General features: G+C 43.2%; 1 protein-coding gene and 1 pseudogene across 1 annotated transcript; both read left to right on the forward strand.

Moving 5' to 3' along the window:
• On the forward strand, nt 1191-2150 carry LOC8064906. The gene has a single exon (XM_021451204.1). It carries the CDS (start codon nt 1191-1193, stop codon nt 2148-2150), a length of 960 nt encoding a protein of 319 aa, XP_021306879.1.
• Nucleotides 6628-17719, forward strand: LOC8064907 (annotated as a pseudogene).

Genomic DNA, 18216 nt, shown 5'->3' on the forward strand with positions numbered 1-18216 from the left:
CCCGACGGCGGCGAACTCCGTGGGCGTGCGCGCGACCCGGCCACGCTCGGCCTCGCGCGGCGTCCCGACCGCGCGGCCTGGCCACTCCTCTGCCGCGGCCCCACGCACGCGGATCGAGGTGGGGCCTCGCGGACCCACGCGCAGGAGGCGCACCTCGGCGCCTGGCGGCGGCGGTTGGAGCCGCCCTGGCTCCTCCTGGCGGCGGCGGCTGATGGGGCTGGGGGTTAGGGTTTGGAAACCCTAGCCCCTGGCCTTATATATGGCCCATCTCCCCCTCCCCCAATTGGGCCGAATTGGCGGCCCAGGCCCAGGTTGGGGCCTGCGAGCTTTCAGCCTGGGCCACTTATCATTGGCTATTTTATTTTCTGAATTAGCTAATTTCTTTATTTACATAGCATTTTTCATTCCCTAAATTACATCAGCTTGTTAGTCTAACTTTCTTGTAAATTTAGACACTGATGTATATATTGCATTGTAAATATTTTTACATTCCGCAATCATATTATGAATGGAAAATTTACATGTCGAACGCGTTTTGTCTTTACAATTCCCTATCACATGTATATATGTAAATATTTTTATGGTCAATTTTTCTTCCTATTTGGAATATTATTTTTCACTAGATGTCACCTTACTTTATTATTATTTTGGCGACCACAAGGTAGTACTCATACTACTGCGGGATTTATTCCTCAAAGTGCTCTCCCAAATTTAATAATAAACATACAAGGACTACATCCCAAAGTGAAAAATACAAAATGGTCTACACCTCCATGGTGACTACCTATGTTCCACAAAATGAGAAATCAAAATACCATAAAACATATGCAAGTTTACCTTGCTACACATAAACAAGTTTACCTTGTTATTTACATACGCAATTTTACATTGCTTTACATACGCAATTTTACATTGCTTTACATACGCAATTTTACATTGTTTTACATATGCAATTTTACATTGTTTTTATATACACAATTTACATTGTTATATAAATATGCAATTACACTTTTGTTAATTTTACAACCCCGAAATTAATTAAATTTATGCAAATAAACATGTAGGCAATGGCCACCAAAGAGTCCGATGCCCAAGTTTCTTCTAAGAAGGAATTTGCCGAGCTAGCTCTTGATGGACACAACTTCCCTACATGGGCGATGGATCTCAAAGTGAGTCTATCGTTACGCGGAATGTATAGGGCAATTGACACTCCCAAACAGGGAGATGCTCCATTGTCTGAACCATCCAAGTACCATGCCTTATACATAATAAGGAACCACATCCATTCAGATCTTAAAGCTGAATATCTGATGGAAGAGGACCCACGGGTTCTCTGGCTTGCTTTGCAACAGCGGTATGAGCAACAAAAGGCAGTTATTCTCCCGGAGGCCACTCATGAGTGGAACCACCTCCGCATTCAAGATTTCAAATCTGTGAATGAATATAACCACGCCATGCACAAACTCAGTTCCAAACTGAGGTTTTGTGAAAAGGAGCCATCTGATGCGGAGAAAATTGAAAAGACTTTGTCTACCATGCTTCCCGCTCAAATGATCCTCCAACAGCAATACCGTGAGAGGGGATTCACAGTCTATTCTGATCTCATTAAAACATTACTTCAGGCTGAGAGGCACAATGAGCTCCTCATATGGAACTCCAATCAAGGCCCTGTCGGTGCCAAGCCCTTGCCCGAAGTACATGCAAATGCTCAGAAACAGACACCAAAGGATGCCAATAAGAATGGCAATCCTAGATCCTCCAAAGGCAAAAACAAGCGCAAGGGACCCCGTAAGCCTCGAGGTGCTAAGGGCAAAGGCAACAACTCTAAGTCAAAAGACAAGTCCTCAACTTGTACAAAGTGTGGTTGCTACAACCACCCGACTAAGAAATGCCGCACCCCTAAGCACCTTGTGGAACTGTACTTGCATTCCGTGGGACGAGGACGCTCCAACCAAGGACGCTCCAACCAAGGTGGACAACCGTCTGAAGCACACTTCAACGATCTGGCAGCCCCAGGATGTTCCAACCCCGCCCCAGCGGGACCGAGCAACACAATGGCGCCTCTTCCACCCGATGGCATGGCAAATGACTCCACCAACAACATGATCATTGAATACAATTCTGATGATCTGTTCGGCGACTACAACTAGATTGATAGTCATTTGAGATTTTAGTTTCGTCATTCGCCTTCGGGATTGTAATAATTGACAATTTTTTTTTTGCTGCACTCTGTTTGATGTTCATTGACTTATGCACAATTCAACATCAATAAATGTTTATATTTCATATATATTCATGTTGAGAATTTCATTCTCTTTTATATTCTCTATTTTCATAGATTGTACGGGAGTCAATCCGATGGATGAGGAAATGTGCCTAGTGGACAGTGGCACCACTAACTCTATACTCAGGGAAATAAAATATTTCCAAACTCTCACAAAGAGCAAAGGAAATGTTTTAACAATCGCTGGACGCGATGCAGTAATAGCAGGCTCTGGTAGAGCCATTATTACGCTCCCTATGGGTACAACGATTACAATCGAGGATGCACTGCTGTATCCTGATTCAACTCGTACCTTATTGAGTTATAGAGATATCCGCAAAAATGGGTATCATATTGAAACCCATCACCAAAATAATGAGGAGTTCCTCCTCATTACAAAGGATAACGGATATGGCAGAGATACTCTCGAAAGAATTCCCTCAACTTCGTCTGGATTGTACTATTCATACATAAAACCCGTACAACATGTTGCGTACAAAGTAATTTTTCAGAATGTCAATGCATTCCAAACTTGGCATGATCGCCTTGGTCACCCTGGCATAGGGATGATGAGAAAAATTACTAGCAATTCTGTTGGTCACTCGCTAACCAATGCAAAGTTTCCCCAATCCTCAGATTATACTTGCACTGCATGTGCAACAGGGAAATTAATTTTGAGGCCCTCTTCCCTCAAAATCAAAGTTGAACCACTCAACTTCCTTGAACGCATTCAAGGGGACATATGTGGCCCGATAAATCCTTTATCGGGACCGTTCAGGTACTTCATGGTTCTAATAGACGCATCCACACGATGGTCTCATGTGTCTCTTCTATCGACACGAAACCATGCTTTTGCCAAAATAATTGCGCAAGTTATCAAACTCAAAGCGCAACATCCTGAACATCAAATAAAATCCATTAGGATGGATAACGCTGCTGAATTTTCCTCTCGAGCCTTCAATGACTATTGCATGGCCTTAGGAATACAAGTACAGCATTCTGTCCCATATGTCCACACACAAAATGGGTTAGCCGAGTCTCTCATCAAGAGAATCAAGCTCATTGCTAGACCGCTATTGCAGAATTGCAATCTACCAACCTCATGTTGGGGTCATGCAGTCTTACACGCTGCTGAACTGATTCAATTGCGACCAACTGCATACCATGCGACGTCTCCGTTGCAACTAGTACATGGAAATCCCCCAAGCATTTCCCATCTGCGAAAGTTCGGTTGCGCTACATACGTACCGATCTCACCACCGAAGCGTACAACAATGGGCCCCCATAGAAAATTGGGGATCTATGTGGGATACAAATCTCCGTCGATTATAAAGTATCTGGAGCCCACCACAGGGGACCTCTTTACGGCCCGGTACGCTGATTGTATCTTCAATGAAGATCATTTTCCGGCATTAGGGGGAGACTTACCACATCACAAACAATGCCAGGAAATCAATTGGGATGCCCCATGCATACCCAACTCAGATCCACATACTTCAGAATCTGAACTCCAAGTTCAGAAAATCATAAATTTGCAACACATTGCAAACAACGTGCCAGACGCATTTACTGATTATAAGGGTGTTACAAAATCCTATAATCCAGCGAGAAATGTACCGGAAAGAGTAGAGGTACCAAATAAAACTACTCAACTCCCTAGTAAGAGGGGGAGAAGTACGGCTATCTCCACGGATACAGCTTCTAGCAAGCAAAGGAAACGGAAGACAAAATCTTCTGATCCAGTAAATGTAGTTCAACCTCATGTTGAGAAACACCCAGTGGAGGTTCAACCTTCACATCCCACATCAACAGTGCACTCAATTACTGATGCTGGGACATCGGAATACCCTGATGCGACCATCTTGGGAAATGATGATGCATCGGAAAGGGTCCATGAAATTTCCATCAACTATGCAGAAACTGGATAGTCATTTGATAGAAAGACTACAATTGTCGACTCATATTTCTCCGCAATGATTGCCGAAATCCTTGAAAATGATCCAGATCCTAAGACCATGGCAGAGTGCAAAACGCGCTCGGACTGGAACCAATGGAAGGATGCAATCCAAGCAGAAATATCCTCGCTCACAAAAAGACAGGTATTCTCACAAGTAATACCTACACCTCCACAAGTATTCCCTGTGGGATTCAAGTGGGTTTTCGTCCGAAAGCGGAACGAGAACAATGAGGTGGTGAGACACAAAGCGAGGCTTGTAGCACAAGGGTTCACGCAGAGACCCGGCATTGACTTCAATGAAACATACTCTCCAGTCATGGGTGGAATAACATTCCGATACTTAATCTCTCTGGCTGTACAAAATCGTCTATCTATGCAGTTGATGGACGTAGTGACTGCATATCTCTATGGGTCACTCGATTCGGATATATACATGAAGGTTCCCGACGGAATCCCAATACTGAATCAAAACGCAAATCGCAACATGTATTGTGTAAAGCTACAGAAATCACTCTATGGCTTAAAACAGTCGGGAAGAATGTGGTATAACCGACTCAGCGAGTACCTTCTGCAGAAGGGCTACTCCAACAGTGATGATTGCCCATGTGTCTTCATCAAGAAATCCCAAACGGGATTCTGCATCATATCGGTGTATGTTGATGATTTAAATATCATCGGCCACAAACAAGATATTGATGAGGCATGCAAACATCTTAAGACGGAGTTCGAGTTGAAGGATTTGGGTAAAACCAAATTCTGCTTAGGCCTACAGCTTGAGCATCTTTCAACTGGAATCTTTGTGCATCAATCTGCATATGTCCAGAAAGTATTGGAGAGATTCAATATGGACAAAGCATATCCTTCCAAAACCCCTATGGTTGTTCGGTCTTTGGGACTAAACACTGATCCATTCAGACCACAAGATGAGGGGGAGGAAATCCTAGGACCTCATGTCCCATACCTTAGTGCCGTCGGAGCACTGATGTACCTTGCCAATAGCACCAGGCCTGACATCGCTTTCGCAGTGAATTTGCTAGCAAGGCACAGTGCCGCTCCTACCAAGAGACATTGGACAGGAGTAAAACAGATCCTCAGATATGTTAATGGCACAAGGGATCTCGGATTATTCTTCCAAAGAGGAACAAATTCCGAGATGATAGGATACACCGATGCTGGATATCAATCAGACCCCCATAATGGCAGATCACAAACCGGTTTCGTATTCTTACAAAACGGAACCGCCATATCATGGACATCATCCAAGCAAACCTTGGCAACAACGTCCACGAATCATTCTGAAATAATCGCATTATATGAGGCCTCACGTGAATGCGTTTGGCTTCGCAGAATGATCAACCACATACAGCAGTCGTGTGGTCTTAAAGCTATCATAGCTCCAACCATTATCTATGAAGATAATGCTGCTTGTGTTACACAGATGGAGACAGGCTATATCAAGAGCAATATCAACAAACACATCTCTCCAAAGTTGTTCTATCCTCATGAATTACAACAAAAAGGAGAGATTGATATCTTGAAAACCAAATCATGCGACAATCTCGCTGATCTATTCACTAAGTCCCTACCAGCTTCCTCATTTGAAAAATGTGTCAAAGGAATTGGTATGCGACGACTTAGGGATTTATAAAGTTCAGGGGGAGAAATCTCCTAGACATTGGCCTGTCTACACCATCATATTATACTCTTTTCTCTCTATGAGTTTTTCCTCACAAGGTTTCTCATAAGGAGTTTTTAATGAGATAATATTAACACAAGAGTGTCATATTCCTTGTTTTCCCCACAGGGGTTTTTAAAGGAGTATCAAAGACACATATTGTCCTCTAAACTACAATATGAGTTTTCTCCTGCAAAGGTTTTCTCATATTAGTTTACAATGAGGCAATCATTAAGTGCTATAACTTTCTCCTTCTTTTCCCAAGCGGTTTTAAGGAGTTTTACCATAACACATATACACAAGTATTTTTCCTCGTTTTTATCCTACAGGAATTTTTGGAGGAGCAATACAATTCATTGATCTCAACAAGTGATTCGATCAAGGGGGAGTGTTACGGATATTTTCCGGGGTGATCTCATCTCCTCGGATTCCCTTTACGGGAGATCTATCCTAACTACGACTTCCCCCACGACGGCCTACGGGATATCACCCACGACTATGCACGTATCCGTGGAGACCGGTTCCACCTCCGTGATATCACCCACGACTCATCGTGGGCACGAGTTTACTTGGGGCGAGAGTTTCCTCTCCCCCCCGACTGTATAAATACCCGTGATCAATGAATAAACAAACACCCGAGTTCATTCTATTCCTCTTTGTTCTCGTACTCTCGCATTCTACTCGTAACACCTACAACGCCGGCAAGAAGAGGAGGTCTAGGATAGGTATCCCATGGCGCGCACCGGGTGTGGCTGCAACAGCGAGCTGTCGCGGTCTGCCTCCTCCATCGCCGCCGACACAGCAAGGGGGTATCACATTCTCAAGATCGATGACTACTCACTCACCAAGGGCACACCCACCGGAGAGTACCTCAAGTCCCACCCTTTCACCGTCGGTGGCCACCATTGGCACATTCTCTACTACCCCAACGGATGGAAATCGGAGTACGCAGATTTCATCACCATTTTCCTTAAACACGACGGGAGTGTCGCCAATTTGGTGAAGGCACAGTTCCACTTACGTCTTGTCGACGACGTCGGGGAGGAGCCGGTGACATTGTTTGCAGCGACTAGCTTTGCGAGCAACGTGGGCTGCGGATACCCACAGTTCATCAAAAGGGAAGAGCTGGAGAAATCGAAGCACCTCAAAGACGATTCTTTCTCCGTCCAGTGTGATATCGTCGTTGTCAACGAGTTCCGCGCCAAGGTAGAGATGGCCGTGGAATCGCCTCCAAGGTTCGTCTCCGTGCCCCCATCTGACCTGCACCAGTATCTTGGTGATCTCCTCCGGAGCGAGAAGGGCGCTGACGTGGTCTTCGATGTTGGAGGCCAGACGTTCGCGGCACACCGGTGCGTGCTCGCCGCCCGGTCACCAGTCTTCAGTGCAGAGCTCTTTGGCACAATGAAGGAGAGCAACACGACAGGCGTTGTCCGAGTGGACGACATGGAGGCACAGGTGTTCAAGGCTTTGCTCTACTTTGTGTACACTGACACATTACCCAAGACAGAGGAAGCAGGACAAGGGGAAGAGCGAGACGAAGGTAAAGAGGAAGACGACGACATCATGTCCCAGCACCTGCTTGTTGCAGCTGATAGATACAACTTGGAGAGGCTCAAGTTGATCTGTGAAGAGAAACTGTGTGGGTACATTGCTGTAGGCACAGTGGCCACCATACTGACGCTAGCTGAGCAACACAACTGCCATGGGCTAAAGAAGGCATGCTTCCACTTTCTCAGCGATCCTGCAAATCTGAGGACAGCCATGGCCATGGCCACTGATGACTTCAAGCATCTAAACAGAAGCTGCCCAGCTGTCATGGTGGAGTTGATTGGTATGCTTGTCACCTGAAATCAGTGATGATCATTGTTTCGGAATTGTTAGTACCTGACTTTTTGGTTGTCTGCCCATTACTTTGTATGACATTATGAGTTGGAAGATGCAAAACTACTAGCCTGTTCAATGTTAATCTGGAACATCTTTATCATCTTCTAGCTCTGCCCATTAGGTCCAGATGATCTCGGTTTCGTGAGGAGATGCCTAAACACTGAAATTGTTAGTTCTGGCTTACTGTTTTCATGTTACTTTATTGCCTCTCTAGTCTCTATCTACCCAGTCCTACATGATTGTTTTGATATTTGCTTACTATGCCTAGCTCTCTGTTTGTTGCTTAACCCATCTAGTGAACTGTTATAAGTAGGATTTGTGTGTGTGGGTGGGGGTACCAAGTTAAAGGCTTCCACAAACTAGCACATTCTATATTAGAAAAACCTCCTAATATGAGAATGCAAATGCTTCTCTGCTGGGTATCCATGCAATAAATCAGGCAAAATGAGCAATAGATGCAGGCTGTTTCCGTCAGCTAAGCTATTTTTAGTTATGTTTTTGGTGATAATCAAGGCTGTTTTTGGTTGGTGACCTCATTAGCCCAGCTCAATGCTCCCTCTCGGCCTCCCATTCACTGCCCAGTTGGAATCCAGACCCTGCTTAATTTTCTATTGCCTCAAACTTGCAGAATTGCTAAAGCTCCTATAAAAAGAAAGTGATGTGTATTCAACCCTTATGATGTGCACGTTATGATTTGTTTTATATGTTTCCTTCACTGGCCACACAGGAACAGGCTTGTGTTAACTGGATGGACAATGTTGTGCAAAAAACATGTTTTCCATGTTCTCGGCTCTAGCTGCCGTTTTGTTTATGTATAAGCTCTTAACGCCCAATCTGATGTTACAATGTAAAAAAGTTAACTTTGTTGATACAGCGGTATATTGTCTAAGCATATTGTTTGATGTTTGCAATAAAAAAAAAAGGAAAGTCATCAGAGCTTTCTACTTCTTTGCCTTTTCCTGCCTAGAACCATATTACTTTTGCAAGTTAGAAGCGAGAAACACCGGACCAGATTCCATATGTAGGTTCAGAAACACTGAATTCTTAAACATACCTGTATCATGCAGAGGTTTCAACTGTTTGATTCTATCTCATCTGTTATCTCTCATTGTTGTATAGTCTTGTGTGTTGCTTTCGTCAAGAGGTTGTTGATGTTCATGTGTGTCGCTGAAGATGAGCCGGAGAGAGGGGATCCGCGGAATTAAGCGGAGAGATGGTCTACACGCCAATGAACCATCCAGGAGCAGGGCGCTGGAGGGGATGGAATGTGGATTAAGATAAATACATATACATATGCATCTAAATAAGGCCTAAGGGTAGAGCTCCTGGACCTACTCCGGGAGCATCTTCTCCCCATCGCCAACCAAAACGTAGGTTGGCACCACCTCCGGACATGCAGCTTCGTGATTTCCACTGCGAGGAGGCGTCGGCAAGAGATGAAGCTGAAGTTTATGGCTTCTCCTCGCTGGCTCGCTCCTCTGTCCTCGATCTATGGGCCCAAGACGAAATTACCCTCTCGGCATGAGTGGAGGGGAGAGGCGGGTCGTTGAACCATTGGAACCGAGCGCCATTAGCGTGTTTGGTTAGCGTTGTTAAAGTTGTAGTTTAGTCTTATTTGATAATTTATATCTAATTATGGACTAATTAGGTTTAAAAGATTCGTCTCTTAAATTACTCTTCGGCTATGTTTTTAGTTTTATAAATAGTCTATATTTAATACTCTATGTATGTGTCCAAACATTCGATGTGACAGGCGATAAACTTTAATAGGGCAAACTAATCAGGGCCTAAGGACTTGTTTACTTCCGAAAATTTTTGGAAAATCGACACTGTAGCACTTTCGTTTGTATTTGACAAATATTGTCCAATCATGAACTAACTAGGCTCAAAAGATTCGTCTCGTCAATTCCGACCAAACTGTGCAATTAGTTTTTATTTTCGTCTATATTTAATACTTCATGCATGTGTCTAAAGATTCGATGTGACGGAGAATATTAAAAATTTTGCAAAATTTTTTAGGAACTAAATAAGGAAGAGAGTCAAGCGTGTGCAACCAAGGAGCCGAGAGAGAGAGAGAAGTGGTGTAGCCAAGTGGGTTGTTAAACCTTTGGCCCGAGTGCCGGGCCTTGTTTTAAATTATTGAGTTTGTAAATGAGAAAATTACATGAATAGATTTGTTTTAAAAAATACTTTTATAAAAGTATACATATATTATTTTTTTTCTAAATACTTTTATAAAAATAAGAGGTCAAAATTGTATTATGAAGATCGTGTCGCTGTCCTAAACGACATCTAAATACTAAATGGAGGAAGTATAAAGTATTAAAGATAGACTAAAAAATAACTTATTGCATAGGTTGCAACGAATCTATTAACCTAATTATTATATGATTTGTTACAGTAATACATGTGCCAATAACGAATTTTACAATTTTTTTTATTAGTATCCGAACACTACACGTAACACCCTAATGTGACACGTGATGTGACACCTCGAAACTTTATACTCCATACTAAAAAACCTGACATTTAGGACATGATTATGATAACCAATGAGTGATTAATTAGAGATTAGTTTTCCTTTTTTTGCACCTAATAAATAGGGTTGCAGTTGCTCTCTATACAAGAAAGTTAACCATCTTAATTGGCTAGTGGGTGGCAACTTCAATGTTGTGTCGCAGGTTCAACAGGATTGGGCGCGGCCATGCGAGGACCGAGGCCCCGCGATTAATCTTGGCCATGGACGGGGAGAGTATGCGGGCTAGAGACCACACGACATCAGTGGCGAAGGCACGTTGTGCTCTGTGGGTGCAGCTGCACCACCCCAATTTTTGTTTTCACCTTATAGCACATAAAATTGGGCTCTATATGCACCACCCAAAGCCCAACAAGCTGCACCACCCCACAGCCCAGCAAGCAGCAAAATCAGCCCAGTCAGCCAATCAAAGAAGCTAGCAGGACACCTTGCCGCACGCCGCTTCGCTTCCATCGATCAGAAACCGCAGCGACCTTTCGACTTCTCGTCTTTCGCAATTGTGCCACGCCGCCGGCCCGCCGCGGTGACCTCACCTCTCGCAGTCTCGCTTAGTCGCTTTCCTCTCAGGCTCTCAGCTCTCTGCTCTCGCTCTTTCGCTCATCAATCACCAGGCAGTATATATTTATGTTCCTTTGTCACGTGCTAATTGCAGGTTATATCATGTTACGGTATTATAAAAGGAAAACACCATAGGCTAATGATGCCAATGATCCTCAGAATTCTTGTTTGGATGATATCAATTGGGAGGAGGAGATTAAATATGATCTAGGGTTAAGAAAACAAATTGATGATTACCATCCTAATCACAGAGAGAGTGTGAGAAGGAAGTACTTGGAGAATAGGCCTTGCCAACCACGTACACTTGATTTTCCTGTGACATATATTGGAGGGACTCCGAGAAGGTTTGTTCCAGAATGGTTTGATGAGTTTGATTGGCTTGAATACAGTGAGTCCAAAGATAGAGAATATTGTTTTTGTTGTTTCTTATTTAGAGATAAGAAGGATGCCGGTTATGATGCATTTATTAAAAATGGTTGGAACACTTTCTATAAAAAAGACAGACTAAGAGTTCACGAAGGAGATGTCGGTGGTGCACACTACGTTGCAATGAAGAAGTGTGATGATCTTTTACAAAGGAATCAGCATATTGATGTCGCTTTTCATAGTGTGAGTGAATCTAGTAAGAAGAATTATCTTACTAGGCTGAATGGGTCTATTGATGTTGCCAGAATATTATTGAAGCAAGGATTGTCTTTTCGGGGCCATGATGAGTCAAAGGAGTCCTTAAATAAAGGAAGCTTCAGAGAATTCCGTAACTTCACAGCTGAGCAAAATTCAGCCTTAAAAAAGGCAATAGGCACAAATAGATCAGATAATAGTCTTTTGATTGCTCCTGAAATACAAAGGGATATTGTGCATTGTTTTGCAAAGGAAGTGCTACATGCTATTCTAGAAGAAATTGGAGATGATGTTTTTTGCTTACTAGTTGATGAGTCCAGAGATGTTTCTTGGAAAGAACAAATGGCAGTTGTCTTGAGGTATGTGGATAAATGTGGAATTGTCAAAGAGAGATTTGTTGGTCTAGTTCATGTGACTGAAACAACATCTGCCCATCTCAAGTCCGCTATTGATGCACTATTGTCTAATCTTAAGTTAAGTTTAAAGCAAGTCTGTGGCCAAGGATATGATGGAGCTAGCAATATGAGAGGTGAGTTCAATGGCTTGCAATCTTTGATATTGAGAGAAAGTAGTTCAGCTTATTATGTGCATTGATTTGCTCATCAACTCCAGTTATTACTTGTGGCTATTGTTAGGAAGCATAGAGGGGTTAGTGAATTTTTTAATAGGATTTCCATGTTACTAAATGTGGTGGGTGGATCATCCAAGAGAAGGGACATGATTAGAGATATTAATCTTAAAGAAATGAGCAAGGCACTAGGGTGTGGGCAACTTGAAACTGGGACAGGGTTGAATCAAGAGCAAAGTCTTCAAAGACCTGGGGATACTCGTTGGAGTTCCCATTATAAGTCTCTCAAAAGTTTGGTTGGCATGTTTTCTACAATAGTCAAGGTGCTAGAAATTGTCGAAAAGGATAAAAAGGACTGGAAAATTAGAGACCAAGCATCAAATCTTCTAGAGTACTTCCGGTCTTTTGATTTTGTCTTGTATTTGCATCTCATGTTGACTATATTGGGAACCACAAATATCTTGTCATTAGCACTGCAACGGAAGGATTAGGACATAGTGAATGTTATTAAATGTGTGGGAGCAACTAGAGCCCAACTAGATGAGCTTAGAAGAGAAAAATGGGGAAAATTATTAGATTAGGTGTATGAATTTTATGACAAAAATGATATTTCCAAATTGGAAATGGAAGATGAATATATTGATCCCAAGAAGAAGAGGCATAGATCTGGAATTACAAACAAACATTATTATCAAGTTGATTGTTTCAATGATGTTATTGATTGGCTACTTCAAGAGCTTGACAACCGCTTCAATGAAACAACCTCTCAGTTGCTTATTTGCTCGGCTTCTTTTAGTCCAAGAGACTCATTTCATGATTTTAATTTGGAGAATTTAATGAACCTTGCAAAGCTTTATCCACATGATTTTGATTCTGGAGAATTGAGGGACCTTAGCCACGATCTTGGTGTCTACATATGTGATGTGAAAGATGATGATAGGTTCTCTAACCTACAAACTGTTGCTGAGCTTTCTCAAAGAATGGTGGAGACTAGAAAACATGAAAGATATCTATTAGTTTATCGACTCATGAAGCTTGTACTAGTGTTGCCGGTTGCTACTACTACAGTTGAGAGGATTTTCTCGGGCATGAAGATTGTGAAGACAAACTTCATGGCACACTTACCAACACGACAATACGACATGAGAGCATGTGGACCTCCATATTAGTAGAACGTAAGTTTTGTAAAAACTACATAGAAGCCCAAAATGTTAGGTTTTTTTGGTATGAAGGGAGTATCCTATTAGGCCAGTCTCAATGCATAGTTTCATGGCACAGTTACCAAGACTATAAACTAGGTAACCGAGCCACATGAGTTTCATGGGTATGAAACTCCTCTCTCTCATCTGATGAAACTCCTTCATTTATTGACCCTACCAAGTCAGCAATGTTGCTCATGTGGCACCCTATTTAATGTGCATGACACTCCCATAAAACATGCATTGAGACTGACCTAACTAAACAAAACGTGCGGTGCAATTAAGGTAGCCGAGAGCGAGAGAAAAATGGCATCGCGAAGTGGCATGGGGCGGAGAGGTACTAGCTAAGGTTAGACTGCAGGTGTGGTTGGAGAGTGGGGCTAGCGGCCAGATGAGAAGAGAGAGTTAAATATGGATGGTCGTGTGGGCAAGTAGCGGGCGCAGGATGAACAAACACAGATAAAAGGAAGGAAGGAAATAAATAAAAAAATAGAAAATAAGTAAGAAAAAAATAAAAAGACAATATGGTTATTTTATCTTTTTCTCCTCGAGAAGATGTTTTTATCAAAACAACATCATCTCCTATAAAAAACAACATCATCTCCACAAATAGAGTTGCTCCATGAGCCAAAAGCCAAAAAAAAACTTCACTAGTAAATAAGTGGTATATACCATGTTCTAAATCAGTCTCTCAATAACCTAGCTATGGAGAATTTGTGGTATAATCAATTTCCATATCGAGTTTTGGTCTGGAAATTACATCTTTGCCATTTAATTTGTTGCCCTACACGCGCTCTTGTTTCATCTATGTATGCACATGAGAAATCGTTATTGGAAAAAAGGCATCCATTCCCTTTGAGTGTCGGATAGCTTTTTATGGGCATGCCTAAATCACGAATAGCAATAGCTCTTCTGTTCTTTTAAAAACTCATATAATTAAGTTTTTTTGGGAAAAGTTTTAGAGCTTACTAGGATATATCTTTGCATTAGCACCAATATATGCACCCTCACTTCTCTCTATCTTATCTTCTTTCTTAAGCACGCTCCCTTGCCTACCCCACCAGCTCCGATAACCTTGCCGCCTCTTCTCGTATCCTCCCTAAAACCAAGGTGCCATTTGGTCAAGTTTCAGTGCCTCTACTCCCCATACCACTATCAGCGCTAAAAATCCAACCTAATTTCTTATTTCTCTAGTTGATGTCCTTGCCATCTATATAACTCAACCGTCATCTCCCGTTGACTTAGCAGCGGCATCCTCACTACAGTATCTCTCGCCATAACGTTCTCTCCGACAACCCCTTCTAACTTTAGAAATTATGGAACCACACAAAATCCAAACCTCAATTTTGGGAACTTTTGTCGTCTTGGGCTGTGACACCATGTGAGTTCTTCATTTTTCTTTTTCTTCACCATTTTTTTCTTTTAATATGTGTATACGCCGAGGTTAAACACTGCACACTCAGAAAGAAACATTTTTTTACACAGCTGCATAGGAAAAGACTTGTACTAGTTCATCGAAAAGAATGGGGAAATTAGTTCCAAAAAATTTTGCAAAATAGGAATAGTACCACTTTCGTTTGTATTAGACAAATATTATCCAATCATGTACTAACTAGACTCAAAAGATTCGTCTCGTCAATTTCGACCAAACTGTATAATTAATTTTTATTTTCGTCTATATTTAATACTTCATGCATGCGTCTAAAAATTTGATGTGACGTAGAATTTAAAAAATTTTATAAAATTTTTTAGGAACTAAACAAGGCCTTACACTCCCAACCCCATCCACACTACCGTCCCCTCCCCTCCCTCCCCTCCCCTCTTCCCCGCAATTCCCCAATTCCCCACTCCACACTCACATCGCTAAACCCTCGTGCGCCGGCGCCACCACCATCTCTAAACCCGAGCGAAGGGGACAAGAGAGAGAAGCTTCGCCATGTCGTCCGCCTCCGGCCGCAGCAAGCCGTCGCGTTCCGCATCCGCCTCCACCGTCTTCGCCGACAATGCGGGCGGTTACCACGACCTCAAGATCGACGGCTACTCCCGCATCAAGGGTATCCCTGCCGGAGTGCCCATCAAGTCCAGCCCTTTCTCCGTCGGCGGCCACCGCTGGCGAATTTCCTTCTTCCCCAATGGCGACCGCACCGCTAACTCGGGTTGCATAGCCCTCTTCCTCTTCCTCGACGAGGATGTGGCCGAGCCGCTGACGGCGCGGTTTGAGTTCGCTTTCATGGGGGAGGAACGAGCTTCCTTCTTTCGGAGCCGGAAGAGAACGGAGGAGAAGGTGAGGTCGTTACCGGCGGTGGTAACGAGCTTTGGTAGCCGTACTGGTCGCTGGTCTTCAGGGCTTCTCAGCACGAACGCCTTGGACAGCTATGTTAGCAAGCACGGCTCCCTCACGGTCCGCTGCAGCATCGTCGTCTTCAAAGAGTTCCTTGCCGAGGAGCCGGTCACTCCGACCACCTTCGTGTCCGTGCCCCCGTCCGACCTGCACCGGCACCTCGGGGACCTCCTCCAGACAGAGAAGGGCTCCGATGTGGTGTTCCAGGTCGGTCGGGAGACGTTCGCCGCACACCGGTGCGTGCTCGCGGCCCGGTCCCCGGTCTTCAGTGCTGAGCTCTTCGGCGCCATGAAGGAGAGCCGCACCCAGGCAGATGTCGTTCAAGTTGATGACATCGAGGCACCAGTGTTCAAGGCGCTACTCTGCTTCTTGTACACTGACTCGTTACCAGAGATGAGACAGGAAGATGAAGATGTCATGTATCAGCACCTGCTTGTCGCGGCGGACAGGTATGACATGGAAAGGCTAAAGTTGATGTGTGAGCATAAGCTGTGCGAGTACATTGATGTGGGTAATGCCGCCACCATCCTGACACTAGCTGAGCAGCACCACTGCCACGGACTGAAGAAAGCATGCTTCAGTTTCCTTAGCAATCCGGCAAATCTGAGGGCAACAATAGCCAGTGATGGTTTCAAGCATCTAAGCATAAGCTGCCCATCCATCAAGAAGGATCTGATGTCCATGCTCGAATCGTAGTCTAGTGAAGTTCATTGTCTTCAGCATTGGCACTAAAAATCACCTCATGGTTTGTTATCAGGTAGCTATGCAGATGCACGAGAAGTAATCTCATCTTGTCTATATATGTTATGTTGTTTAATTGGACGGGTATATGACCCTATGTTAGTAAGTTAGGTTGGAGGCCGGAGTGTTATATTCCTTTATCTAAAAAAGGAAGTTAACTCGCTTCTACGGCTCTGTCAATTGATTAGGATGGGTAGCTATGATGATTGAATATTCACTAAGCATCTTTGGTTGTCTCATTTTCGTTGCATAGATTAGAGTAGGTTGGAACTAGCCATCTTTAACATTGTTGTTTTGTTTTCAATCAGTTGCATTACATGATTTTTTGGCATTGGTGGTGCATTCATCAGGTAATTGTCCTCTTTTTCAGCAATGGTAGTTCAGGCAAGGTTTCTAGCTAGGATCAGGTAGTTCTCCATGGTTTGATAGTTCCACCAATTGATTCTGCAGTGTCTCTGGTTGTTGCTTTGCAGTACTTTGGATGGAGCTAATTGCCAGGTTGTTGTCTTGGCGAGCTATGCTCATTGTTCTAGCAATAGATGTTCGCTTGCAGCTGTGTGTTTTTTTTCCTTCGTCAGCACTTGTTTTAGCAGAGCATTGTTTGCATGTTTTCTAGACTTGTGCTATGAGGTATATGACTACTTGCAGTCTAAGGAGCAATGGTTCCATCTCAATTTTGTCACCTGTTGCATATGTATATCATTACTGACTGATCAAGACCGAGTGACCTCGTGATCAGCTGGTTTGGTTATTTGAAATCTCCAGTTTGGATAAGTAAATCGTCTCTTTTCTGAGGAGATGCATAATTTAGTGATGGTTATCACCTTGGCTTGCTATTGTGTTCTTAACTTGATCATCAGAATGTTTGAGCACAACAGTCCCGAGAGTGATGACTTGGTTATTCGAAATCTCCAGTTGGCCTGTAATTATTGCATTTTTTTTATTTGAGTAAGTATTTCATCACTTTTCTGAGATGCATAATTTAGTGATGGTTGTTACCTTGGCTTGCTATTGTGTTCTTAACTTGATCATCAGTAGAATTTTTCGCACAGCACAACATTGCCATGAGCCATATTCCATCTCAATTTTGGTAATCTGTTGCTTCTGTACAGCATTACAGACAGATCAAGAATGAGTGACCTCGTGATCAGCTTAGCTTGTTATTTGAAATGTCCAGTTGGCCTGCAATTGTTGCATGTTTTATGGATCTGGACTGGATAGATAATGCTTCTGTGTGTTATCACTTTTTCTGAGGCAACACAGAATTTACGGATGGTTGTCACCTTGGCTTTCTATTTGTGTGCTTAACTTGATCATCAGAATGTTTTAGTGATGGTTGTCATATTTATTGAGTGATGGCTGTTGGTTTTGCTCTATCAGTGTTCGTCCTGTCATGTAATCTTGACCTACCACTGGCATACCTCTGACGCTGCCATAGTGCCATGCCACACGCTCCACAGAGGGAGGGGAACAACAGTCAGCACGAAGGAAGTCTAGTAAGAGGAGATTTCAAACATCAAAGCAGCCCATTCTAAAGAGGATTGTGAATGGCTTCTGATTTCTCTGATAGCCATGCCATGCAGTTTAGTCCACATTTTCAAGGCGCTTTGGAGATCACCGCTGGTTCGTGCTCGCAGAAACTTGCCCACTTCTACTCGCGGAAAATACGCTGCTTCCTCCTCCCTCCGTTGATTAGCCTGCCTCCTTGAATACACGAACCCTGAGTCAGACTGCAAGCTTTCTAAATTTCAGTCGATTCAATACAGGATGATCTCCAGATAATAATATGTTGCTAGGGTCATGTTTTCTACTGCTGTGAAAATGTTCTATTGTACTTGCTCTGATTATAAATATAAGTACATTAGTCAAACAT

This window comes from Sorghum bicolor, chromosome 1, assembly GCF_000003195.3.
Source record: "Sorghum bicolor cultivar BTx623 chromosome 1, Sorghum_bicolor_NCBIv3, whole genome shotgun sequence".
Classification (NCBI taxonomy): Eukaryota; Viridiplantae; Streptophyta; class Magnoliopsida; order Poales; family Poaceae; genus Sorghum; species Sorghum bicolor.

Excerpts from the sequence above, each read along its gene's own strand:
- LOC8064906 (XM_021451204.1), top strand. The coding sequence starts at position 1,191 with ATGTATAGGGCAATTGACACTCCCAAACAGGGAGATGCTCCATTGTCT.